Source organism: Bombina bombina, chromosome 11, assembly GCF_027579735.1.
Source record: "Bombina bombina isolate aBomBom1 chromosome 11, aBomBom1.pri, whole genome shotgun sequence".
NCBI classification, from domain to species: domain Eukaryota; kingdom Metazoa; phylum Chordata; class Amphibia; order Anura; family Bombinatoridae; genus Bombina; species Bombina bombina.
The window spans coordinates 136,610-150,776 of NC_069509.1; the positions used below are offsets into that span (position 1 = coordinate 136,610).

The following is a 14,167-nucleotide window of genomic DNA, read 5'->3' on the forward strand; positions in this document are numbered from 1 at the left end:
TACATCATGTGAGTATGTAGCTTTATAAAGAGGCTGCTAACACACGTTACTGTCTGATATCTCATGTGAGTATGTAGCTTTATAAAGAGGCTGCTAACACAAGTTACTGTCTGATACATCATGTGAGTATGTAGCTTTATAATGAGGCTGATAACACAAGTTACTGTCTGATACATCATGTGAGTATGTAGCTTTATAAAGAGGCTGCTAACACAAGTTACTGTCTGATACATCATGTGAGTATGTAGCTTTAAAAAGAGGCTGCTAACACAAGTTACTGTCTGATACATCATGTGAGTATGTAGCTTTATAAAGAGGCTGCTAACACAAGTTACTGTCTGATATCTCATGTGAGTATGTAGCTTATAAAGAGGCTGCTAACACAAGTTACTGTCTGATACATCATGTGAGTATGTAGCTTTATAAAGAGGCTGCTAACACAAGTTACTGTCTGATACATCATGTGAGTATGTAGCTTTATAAAGAGGCTGCTAACACAAGTTACTGTCTGATACATCATGTGAGTATGTAGCTTTATAAAGAGGCTGCTAACACAAAGTTACTGTCTGATATCTCATGTGAGTATGTAGCTTTATAAAGAGGCTGCTAACACAAGTTACTGTCTGATATCTCATGTGAGTATGTAGCTTTATAAAGAGGCTGCTAACACAAGTTACTGTCTGATACATCATGTGAGTATGTAGCTTTATAAAGAGGCTGCTAACACAAGTTACTGTCTGATATCTCATGTGAGTATGTAGCTTTATAAAGAGGCTGCTAACATAAGTTACTGTCTGATATCTCATGTGAGTATGTAGCTTTATATAGAGGCTGCTAACACAAGTTACTGTCTGATACATCATGTGAGTATGTAGCTTTATAAAGAGGCTGCTAACACACGTTACTGTCTGATACATCATGTGAGTATGTAGCTTTATAAAGAGGCTGCTAACACAAGTTACTGTCTGATACATCATGTGAGTATGTAGCTTTATAAAGAGGCTGCTAACACACGTTACTGTCTGATACATCATGTGAGTATGTAGCTTTATAAAGAGGCTGCTAACACAAGTTACTGTCTGATACATCATGTGAGTATGTAGCTTTATAAAGAGGCTGCTAACACAAGTTACTGTCTGATATCTCATGTGAGTATGTAGCTTTATAAAGAGGCTGCTAACACAAGTTACTGTCTGATATCTCATGTGAGTATGTAGCTTTATAAAGAGGCTGATAACACAAGTTACTGTCTGATACATCATGTGAGTATGTAGCTTTATAATGAGGCTGCTAACACAAGTTACTGTCTGATACATCATGTGAGTATGTAGCTTTATAAAGAGGCTGCTAACACAAGTTACTGTCTGATACATCATGTGAGTATGTAGCTTTATAAAGAGGCTGCTAACACAAGTTACTGTCTGATATCTCATGTGAGTATGTAGCTTTATAAAGAGGCTGCTAACACAAGTTACTGTCTGATACATCATGTGAGTATGTAGCTTTATAAAGAGGCTGCTAACACAAGTTACTGTCTGATACATCATGTGAGTATGTAGCTTTATAAAGAGGCTGCTAACACAAGTTACTGTCTGATACATCATGTGAGTATGTAGCTTTATAAAGAGGCTGCTAACACAAGTTACTGTCTGATATCTCATGTGAGTATGTAGCTTTATAAAGAGGCTGCTAACATAAGTTACTGTCTGATATCTCATGTGAGTATGTAGCTTTATAAAGAGGCTGCTAACACAAGTTACTGTCTGATATCTCATGTGAGTATGTAACTTTATAAAGAGGCTGCTAACACAAGTTACTATCTGATATCTCATGTGAGTATGTAGCTTTATAAAGAGGCTGCTAACACAAGTTACTGTCTGATATCTCATGTGAGTATGTAGCTTTATAAAGAGGCTGCTAACACAAGTTACTGTCTGCAGCCTCTGTTTTCACTAAAGATTGTGAAGATACAATGTCTACATTAAGGGATGCTATGCAAAATAGAAACAAGCTTAACAGTAATCTTTTTACAGAGGATGAGGTTTTGTTAGCATTATCAAAAATAAATGTTACAAAGGCAGTGGGTCCTGATAATATTCATCCAAGGGTTTTAAAAGAACTTCGTTCAGTGCTAACTGTCCCATTAACTGATCTGTTTAATCAGTCACTATTAACAGGAGCTGTCCCAGATGATTGGAGAATAGCAAATGTAATACCTCTTCATAAAAAGGGCAGTAGAGAAGAATCTGGCAACTACAGGCCAGTTAGTTTAACTTCAGTAGTAGGGAAATTAATGGAAAGCCTCTTAAAGGAAAGAATTATGACTTACATAAAGACAAACAATTTAGAGGACCAAAATCAGCATGGTTTTACTTCAGGGAGATCATGTCAGACTAATCTAATTGACTTCTTTGATTATGTAACAAAAGTATTAGACAAGGGAGGAGCAGTTGATGTAGCATATCTAGATTTCAGCAAAGCATTTGACACCGTCCCACACAATAAACTTATTCACAAACTATATCTCCTTGGTCTAGATTCAAAAATTGTGAACTGGGTGGAATGCTGGCTTAAGGACAGAAAACAAAGTGTCTTAGTAAATGGAGTTCATTCAGCAGAGGGGGCTGTTACTAGTGGTGTTCCTCAGGGGTCAGTTCTGGGGCCTGTTTTGTTTAACATATTTATCTGCGATATCAGCAAAGGGCTACAGGGGAAAGTATGTCTCTTTGCAGATGATACAAAAATTTGCAACAGAGTGGATGTTCCAGGGGGGGTAGACAAAATGAGAAGTGATATACAACAATTGGAGGATTGGACAAACGACTGGGATCTAAAGTTTAACACAGCAAAGTGTAAAATAATGCATTTAGGGAAGAAAAATCCAAATGTTAATTACAGACTCAATGACACTTTACTGACTGTTACAGACGAGGAAGAGGACTTGGGAATTATTATTTCAGATGATTTAAAACTTAGTAAACAATGTAGTAAGGCAGCGAGTAAGGCTAGCAGAATGCTTGGATGTATTGGTAGAGGTATTTGCAGCAGAAATAGTAAGGTTCTTATGCCACTTTATAGATCATTAGTTAGGCCTCATCTTGAGTATTGTGTGCAGTTCTGGAGGCCATATCTTCAGAAGGATATTAACAAACTTGAATCTGTGCAAAGGAGGGCTACCAAAATGGTACATGGTCTAAAAAATAAAACTTACCAGGATAGGCTCAATGACCTAAATATGTATAGCTTAGAGGAGAGAAGGGAAAGAGGTGATATGATAGCAACTTTCAAGTACATTAAAGGGTTTAGTAAAACTGAGGCTGTGGGTATTTTACATAAAATGGAAAATTCAAGAACAAGGGGTCATGAGCTCAAGCTAAAGGGTAGTAGATTCAGGAGTAATTTGAGGAAGCACTTCTTTACAGAAAGAGTGATTGATTTATGGAATAAACTTCCTCAAGAGGTAGTAGCAACAAACACTGTGGGGGACTTTAAAAATGCATGGGACAAGCATAGGGCTATCCTACGAACTAGATAAGTTTATACTGTTAGGTAAGGTGGGGCAGACTTGCTGGGCCTATGGCTCTTATCTGCCGTCAATATCTATGATACATCATGTGAGTTTGTAGCTTTATAAAGAGGCTGCTAACACAAGTTACTGTCTGATATCTCATGTGAGTATGTAGCTTTATAAAGAGGCTACTAACACAAGTTACTGTCTGATACATCATGTGAGTATGTAGCTTTATAAAGAGGCTGCTAACACAAGTTACTGTCTGATATCTCATGTGAGTATGTAGCTTTATAAAGAGGCTGCTAACACAAGTTACTGTCTGATATCTCATGTGAGTATGTAGCTTTATAAAGAGGCTGCTAACACAAGTTACTGTCTGATACATCATGTGAGTATGTAGCTTTATAAAGAGGCTGCTAACACAAGTTACTGTCTGATACATCATGTGAGTATGTAGCTTTATAAAGAGGCTGCTAACAGAAGCTACTGTCTGATACATCATGTGAGTATGTAGCTTTATAAAGAGGCTGCTAACACAAGTTACTGTCTGATATCTCATGTGAGTATGTAGCTTTATAAAGAGGCTGCTAACACAAGTTACTGTCTGATACATCATGTGAGTATGTAGCTTTATAAAGAGGCTGCTAACACAAGTTACTGTCTGATACATCATGTGAGTATGTAGCTTTATAAAGAGGCTGCTAACACAAGTTACTGTCTGATATCTCATGTGAGTATGTAGCTTTATAAAGAGGCTGCTAACACAAGTTACTGTCTGATACATCATGTGAGTATGTAGCTTTATAAAGAGGCTGCTAACAGAAGCTACTGTCTGATACATCATGTGAGTATGTAGCTTTATAAAGAGGCTGCTAACACAAGTTACTGTCTGATATCTCATGTGAGTATGTAGCTTTATAAAGAGGCTGCTAACACAAGTTACTGTCTGATACATCATGTGAGTATGTAGCTTTATAAAGAGGCTGCTAACACAAGTTACTGTCTGATACATCATGTGAGTATGTAGCTTTATAAAGAGGCTGCTAACAGAAGCTACTGTCTGATATTTCATGTGAGTTTGTAGCTAATGCCCGGTGCCTTCTGTCAGACCAATCACAGGAATAGAGTTATGTAATATTGTTGCAGGTGGGAATTTATTTGAAGAACTATTGAAGAGATCTAGAAGATTTAGCCAATGCTCTATGATGAGAGCTGATGTGATAGGCAGTAGCTGCTTAGAATTATATTTTTAATGGGTCATGAATCTCAAAATATTTATTTCTTGATTTAAATTATTTCAATTAATTTTCCCATTTTACGTAAATTAACAGATTTTATTTATTCTTTTGGTATCCTTTGTTTACGTGGTAGCAATAAACTACTATGAGCTAAACAAATGGTTTCTGCCACAGATTAGCAGTTTGCGCTTCTTATGCTATCTAGATATTATTATAGCAAGTGAATGAAGTCAATGAAATTGTAATTGAAATGTTTTCCCTGTACCTGCAGAATAGGCAGCTCACAGAGGGCACAACGTGGAGCGTGGAGAAGAAAGTAATCTCTTTCACAATAAGGTTTGCCATCCTTCTCGAAAAAATTTGTGCTACCAATCAGAGAGTGACAGTGGGCACATGCAAAGTGCTCAGGGTGCCAAGTAAATCCCAGAGCTGTCACAACCTGCAACAAAACAAGTTAAATTAGTGCAAATCTTTTTCAATTACAGATCCTTATGGTATTATGAGATTTTACCCTTGAGACAAACTCGCCCTACGTGTCATCTGGTAACAAACAATGCTAATGTTTCATTTCGCTGTATATAAGTAACATACTGACATTTTGTTATACTCCGATGATGAGCGTGTTTATTGCTTAATAACTAATATCACTCATTACACTTTATACCAGTGCTGTTATACTGATATATTCATGCGCTGATGAGCGTGTTTATTGCTTTATAACTAATATCACTCATTACACTTTATACCAGTGCTGTTATACTGATATATTCATGCACTGATGAGCGTGTTTATTGCTTTATAACTAATATCACTCATTACACTTTATACCAGTGCTGTTATACTGATATATTCATGCGCTGATGAGCGTGTTTATAGCTTTATAACTAATATCACTCATTACACTTTATACCAGTGCTGTTATACTGATATATTCATGCACTGATGAGCGTGTTTATTGCTTTATAACTAATATCACTCATTACACTTTATACCAGTGCTGTTATACTGATATATTCATGCGCTGATGAGCGTGTTTATTGCTTTATAACTAATATCACTCATTACACTTTATACCAGTGCTGTTATACTGATATATTCATGCACTGATGAGCGTGTTTATTGCTTTATAACTAATATCACTCACATTACACTTTATACCAGTGCTGTTATACTGATATATTCATGCACTGATGAGCGTGTTTATTGCTTTATAACTAATATCACTCATTACACTTTATACCAGTGCTGTTATACTGATATATTCATGCGCTGATGAGCGTGTTTATTGCTTTATAACTAATATCACTCACATTACACTTTATACCAGTGCTGTTATACTGATATATTCATGCACTGATGAGCGTGCTTATTGCTTTATAACAAACATCACTCATTACACTTTATACCAGTGCTGTTATACTGATATATTCATGCACTGATGAGCGTGTTTATTGCTTTATAACTAATATCACTCATTACACTTTATACCAGTGCTGTTATACTGATATATTCATGCACTGATGAGCGTGTTTATAGCTTTATAACTAATATCACTCATTACACTTTATACCAGTGCTGTTATACTGATATATTCATGCGCTGATGAGCGTGTTTATTGCTTTATAACAAATATCACTCACATTACTCTTTATACCAGTGCTGTTATACTGATATATTCATGCACTGATGAGCGTGTTTATTGCTTTATAACTAATATCACTCATTACACTTTATACCAGTGCTGTTATACTGATATATTCATGCGCTGATGAGCGTGTTTATTGCTTTATAACTAATATCACTCATTACACTTTATACCAGTGCTGTTATACTGATATATTCATGCACTGATGAGCGTGTTTATTGCTTTATAACTAATATCACTCATTACACTTTATACCAGTGTTGTTATACTGATATATTCATGCGCTGATGAGCGTGTTTATTGCTTTATAACTAATATCACTCATTACACTTTATACCAGTGCTGTTATACTGATATATTCATGCACTGATGAGCGTGTTTATTGCTTTATAACTAATATCACTCACATTACACTTTATACCAGTGCTGTTATACTGATATATTCATGCACTGATGAGCGTGTTTATTGCTTTATAACTAATATCACTCATTACACTTTATACCAGTGCTGTTATACTGATATATTCATGCGCTGATGAGCGTGTTTATTGCTTTATAACTAATATCACTCACATTACACTTTATACCAGTGCTGTTATACTGATATATTCATGCACTGATGAGCGTGTTTATTGCTTTATAACTAATATCACTCATTACACTTTATACCAGTGCTGTTATACTGATATATTCATGCGCTGATGAGCGTGCTTATTGCTTTATAACTAATATCACTCATTACACTTTATACCAGTGCTGTTATACTGATATATTCATGCACTGATGAGCGTGTTTATTGCTTTATAACAAATATCACTCACATTACACTTTATACCAGTGCTGTTATACTGATATATTCATGCACTGATGAGCGTGCTTATTGCTTTATAACAAACATCACTCATTACACTTTATACCAGTGCTGTTATACTGAATCTTGATAAAGGCAGCTAACACTGCCGAAACGCGTAGATTTGCTTACTTTTATTACATACTATTTTACACTGATTGTCATATGTTACTAGTCACAGGTTCATTTCGACCTCTATGATAAAAATAGAGAGAGATATATGATTAATCCCTGTGTGTGACTTTCTCTCAGTGCTGTTCTATAACCTTTCCTTCTCACGGCACAAAAAACAGGTTCATTTCTACCTCTTTGAAAGCTTTTGAGGTAGATGTATGAGTAATTCCTGTGTGCCCATCGATTGCATTATATCTGCATTATAGCAATAACTCTCTGCTGCATAGAAAAATCATCTACAATACACAGCGGATATTGCACAGGCCGGAGCCTACTTCTAAAGAAGAAATTTTATATACATTGGGGAGGAGAAAGACGGATCGACATTGAGCTGTTTCAAACAGTTGAAGATTTGTCATCACTGACTTTTCGAAAAACTCGTCGGACACTTGCAAGTATTACTAGGGATATAAAGTGTCTATTTTTTATTGAGACTTTCTTGTTTCAAATTTGTATCTACCTCTGGCTCACAGGATTGGAGGACTCTGACTAGTCAGGTCACGTGATGCACACAGCTCACGGCTTGTTTTTTCATAACTGCTACTAACGGCTAACAGATTGGACTCACTCGATATTTGCTCCTGATACAAGAGCGGTTTGACACTATTAGCTCTTTGTTACTATACTGTTTTTTGGCTGATCGATATATTGCCTTTATTTACATCTCTGCCTAATCAAAGCTATATTTATGTTTTAGATACTTATGCTACAATATTGCATTTATTGTTTTTTAAATAGTTACATTGAATGTATATAGCTTAATTCTCAGCTATATTTTAACTCAATTGATGCCGGCATCTTATATGTATTTTTAACCATCTGTGTATAGTGTATATTATGGTATTCATTACTACGAAATCCACATATGAATAATACATATTTTTTATTAAAACCTTTTATATATCACTTGGCTTTATTCTTTTTAAACTAACAGAACAAATTACCACAGACATTCGTATCTGGTGAGCTCCCATATAGAGCGCTTATCCCACCCCCCTTTCTCATATTACTGATATATTCATGCACTGATGAGCGTGTTTATTGCTTTATAACTAATATCACTCACATTACTCTTTATACCAGTGCTGTTATACTGATATATTCATGCACTGATGAGCGTGTTTATTGCTTTATAACTAATATCACTCACATTACACTTTATACCAGTGCTGTTATACTGATATATTCATGTGCTGATGAGCGTGTTTATTGCTTTATAACAAATATCACTCACATTACACTTTATACCAGTGCTGTTATACTGATATATTCATGCACTGATGAGCGTGTTTATTGCTTTATAACAAATATCACTCATTACACTTTATACCAGTGCTGTTATACTGATATATTCATGCACTGATGAGCGTGTTTATTGCTTTATAACTAATATCACACACATTACACTTTATACCAGTGCTGTTATACATATATTCATGTGCTGATGAGCGTGTTTATTGCTTTATAACAAATATCACTCATTACACTTTATACCAGTGCTGTTATACTGATATATTCATGCACTGATGAGTGTGTTTATTGCTTTATAACTAATATCACTCACATTATACTTTATACCAGTGCTGTTATACTGATATATTCATGCGCTGATGAGCGTGTTTATTGCTTTATAACTAATATCACTCATTACACTTTATACCAGTGCTGTTATACTGATATATTCATGCACTGATGAGCGTGTTTATTGCTTTATAACTAATATCACTTATTACACTTTATACCAGTGCTGTTATACTGATATATTCATGCGCTGATGAGCGTGTTTATAGCTTTATAACTAATATCACTCATTACACTTTATACCAGTGCTGTTATACTGATATATTCATGCGCTGATGAGCGTGTTTATTGCTTTATAACAAATATCACTCACATTACTCTTTATACCAGTGCTGTTATACTGATATATTCATGCACTGATGAGCGTGTTTATTGCTTTATAACTAATATCACTCACATTACACTTTATACCAGTGCTGTTATACTGATATATTCATGCACTGATGAGCGTGTTTATTGCTTTATAACTAATATCACTCACATTACACTTTATACCAGTGTTGTTATACTGATATATTCATGTGCTGATGAGCGTGTTTATTGCTTTATAACTAATATCACTCATTACACTTTATACCAGTGCTGTTATACTGATATATTCATGCACTGATGAGCGTGTTTATTGCTTTATAACTAATATCACTCACATTATACTTTATACCAGTGTTGTTATACTGATATATTCATGCGCTGATGAGCGTGTTTATTGCTTTATAACTAATATCACTCATTACACTTTATACCAGTGCTGTTATACTGATATATTCATGCGCTGATGAGCGTGCTTATTGCTTTATAACTAATATCACTCATTACACTTTATACCAGTGCTGTTATACTATATATTCATGTGCTGGTGAGCGTGTTTATTGCTTTATAACTAATATCACTCACATTAAATTTTATACCAGTGCTGTTATACTGATATATTCATGCACTGATGAGCGTGTTTATTGCTTTATAACTAATATCACACACATTACACTTTATACCAGTGCTGTTATACTATATATTCATGTGCTGATGAGCGTGTTTATTGCTTTATAACTAATATCACTCATTACACTTTATACCAGTGCTGTTATACTGATATATACATGTGCTGATGAGCGTGTTTATTGCTTTATAACTAATATCACTCATTACATTTTATACCAGTGCTGTTATACTGATATATTCATGCGCTGATGAGCGTGTTTATTGCTTTATAACTAATATCACTCATTACACTTTATACCAGTGCTGTTATACTGATATATTCATGTGCTGATGAGCGTGTTTATTGCTTAATAACTAATATCACTCATTACACTTTATACCAGTGCTGTTATACTGATATATTCATGCGCTGATGAGCGTGTTTATTGCTTTATAACTAATATCACTCATTACACTTTATACCAGTGCTGTTATACTGATATATTCATGCACTGATGAGCTATACCAGTGCTGTTATACTGATATATTCATGCACTGATGAGCGTGTTTATTGCTTTATAACAAATATCACTCACATTACACTTTATACCAGTGCTGTTATACTGATATATACATGCGCTGATGAGCGTGTTTATTGCTTTATAACTAATATCACTCATTACACTTTATACCAGTGCTGTTATACTATATATTCATGCGCTGATGAGCGTGTTTATTGCTTTATAACTAATATCACTCACATTACTCTTTATACCAGTGCTGTTATACTGATATATTCATGCACTGATGAGCGTGTTTATTGCTTTATAACTAATATCACTCACATTACACTTTATACCAGTGCTGTTATACTGATATATTCATGCACTGATGAGCGTGTTTATTGCTTAATAACTAATATCACTCATTACACTTTATACCAGTGCTGTTATACTGATATATTCATGCACTGATGAGCGTGTTTATTGCTTTATAACTAATATCACTCACATTACACTTTATACCAGTGCTGTTATACTGATATATTCATGCACTGATGAGCGTGTTTATTGCTTTATAACTAATATCACTCACATTACACTTTATACCAGTGCTGTTATACTTATATATTCATGCACTGATGAGCGTGTTTATTGCTTAATAACTAATATCACTCATTACACTTTATACCAGTGCTGTTATACTGATATATTCATGCACTGATGAGCGTGTTTATTGCTTTATAACTAATATCACTCATTACACTTTATACCAGTGCTGTTATACTATATATTCATGCGCTGATGAGCGTGTTTATTGCTTTATAATTAATATCACTCATTACACTTTATACAAGTGCTGTTATACTGATATATTCATGCACTGATGAGCGTGTTTATTGCTTAATAACTAATATCACTCATTACACTTTATACCAGTGCTGTTATACTGATATATTCATGCACTGATGAGCGTGTTTATTGCTTTATAACTAATATCACTCACATTACACTTTATACCAGTGCTGTTATACTGATATATTCATGCACTGATGAGCGTGTTTATTGCTTTATAACTAATATCACTCACATTACACTTTATACCAGTGCTGTTATACTGATATATTCATGCACTGATAAGCGTGTTTATTGCTTTATAACTAATATCACACATTACACTTTATACCAGTGCTGTTATACTGTTATATGCTCACGTGGGAGTTTATATTATATTTTCACACCTACAGTCCTGTGCCATCATAATGCCAGCTGTACGCCATGTGAGAGCTTATATTAGGTTTATACACCTTCAGCTATTGCTTATGGATATTCAGGGTACACAATACCTGACCTGTTATTGCTATTGAATATTTAGGGTACACACTACCTGACCTGTTATTGCTTATGGATATTCAGGGTACACACTACCTGACCGGCTATTGCTGATGGATATGCAGGGTACACACTACCTGACCTGCCATTGCTTATGAGTATTTAGGGTACACAATATCTATCCTGTTATTACTTATATGTATTTAATGGAATCTGTTGGAGCTCTACAAATACATTATAATAATAATAATAATAATAATAATAATATTCAGGGTACTCACTACCTAACCTGCTATTGCTGATGGATATTCAGGGTACACAATACCTGACCTGCTATTGCTGATGGATATTCAGGGTACACACTACCTAACCTACTATTGCTTATGAATATTCAGGTTACACACTACCTGACCTGCTATTGCTGATGGATATTCCTGCTATTGCTGATGGATATTCAGGGTACACAATTCCTGACCTCCTATTGCTAATGGATATTCAGGGTACACAATACCTAACCTGCTAATGCTGATGGATATTCAGGTTACACACTACCTGACCTGCTAATGCTGATGGATATTCAGGGTACACAATAACTGACCGGCTATTGCTGATGGATATTCAGGGTACACACTACCTGGCCTGCTATTGCTGATGGATATTCAGGGTACATAATACCTGACCTGCTATTGCTGATAGATATTCAGGGTACATAATACCTGACCTGCTTTTGCTGATGGATATTCAGAGTACACAATAACTGACCTGCCATTGCTTATGGATATTCAGCTTACACAATAACTGACCTGCTATTGCTGATGGATATTTAGGATACACAATATCTGACCTGCTATTTCTGATGGATATACAGGGTACACACTACCTGACATGTTATTGCTGATGGATTTTCAGGGTACACACTACCTGACCTGCTATTGCTAATGGATATTCAGGGTACGCAATACCTGACCTGCTATTGCTAATGGATATGCAGGGTACACAATAACTGACCTGCTATTGCTAATGGATATTCAGGGTACACACTACCTGCCCTGCTATTGCTGATGTATATTCAGGGTAAACACTACCTGACTTGCTATTGCTGATGGATATTCAGGGTACACACTACCTGACCTGCTATTGCTGATGGATATTCAGAGTACACACTACCTGACCTGCTATTGCTGATGGATATTCAGGGTACACACTACCTGACCTGCTATTGCTGATGGATATTCAGGGTACACAATACCTGACCTGCTATTGCTAATGGATATTCAGGGTACACAATAACTGAGCTGTTATTGCTGATGGATATTCAGGGTACACAATACCTGACCTGCTATTGCTGATGGATATTCAGGGTACACAATACCTGACCTGCTATTGCTGATGGATATTCAAGGTACACACTATCTGACCTATTATTGCTGATGGATATTCAGGGTACACACTACCTGACCTGCTATTGCTGATGGATATTCAGGGTACACAATACCTGATCTGTTATTGCTGATGGATATTCAAAGTACACACTACCTGAACTGCTATTGCTGATGGATATTCAGGGTACACAATACCTGATCTGTTATTGCTGATGGATATTCAAAGTACACACTACCTGAACTGCTATTGCTGATGGATATTCAAGGTACACACTACCTGAACTGCTATTGCTTATGGATATTCAGGGTACACAATAACTGAGCTGCTATTGCTGATGGATATTCAGGGTACACAATAACTGAGCTGCTATTGCTGATGGATATTCAGGGTACACAATACCTGACCTGCTATTGCTGATGGATATTCAGGGTACACAATACCTGACCTGCTATTGCTGATGGATATTCAGGGTACACACTACCTGCCCTGCTATTGCTGATGGATATTCAGGGTACACACTACCTGCCCTGCTATTGCTGATGGATATTCAGGGTACACACTACCTGACATGCTATTGCTGATGGATATTCAGGGTAGAAAAAATGATTTGTTCCAGCCACCAATAGTTAAAAGACCTTTATTTCTTCATTGGTAGGGTCTTAGACAAACATACAACGTTTCAGACCTGCTATAGATCCTTAGTCATGTATACTGAACATACACTGATTCATCATTTAAATACTTTACACCTGGTCAATTGTTCACCTGTTATCATGTGACTACTCGTTATTGCATCACTGCCATCTTGTGGCCATCTAACATATATATTTCCGCATATTGTGTGTAATATTTCTTCTATTTTAATTTTGTACATATGATTTTATCTTTTAACATTGTTTGATACTTAAACCTTTTCAATGTGACTATTCAGAATGTTTTTTTGCAATAGAAATATATATGTTAGATGGCCACAAGATGGCAGTGATGCAATAACGAGTAGTCAAATGATAACAGGTGAACAACTGACCAGGTGTA

General features: G+C 35.6%; 1 protein-coding gene across 2 annotated transcripts in view; it reads right to left on the minus strand.

Annotated features, from left to right (window-relative positions):
• The window catches only part of TGFB1I1 (transforming growth factor beta 1 induced transcript 1), a 475,461-nt gene that overhangs the window by 128,197 nt on the left and 333,097 nt on the right, over positions 1-14,167 (minus strand). For both annotated transcript variants that reach the window (XM_053694775.1, XM_053694773.1), the window contains exon 8: positions 5,015-5,188. In XM_053694775.1, coding sequence (XP_053550750.1) covers positions 5,015-5,188 — 174 coding nt within the window. The remainder of the gene's footprint in view (positions 1-5,014; positions 5,189-14,167) is intronic.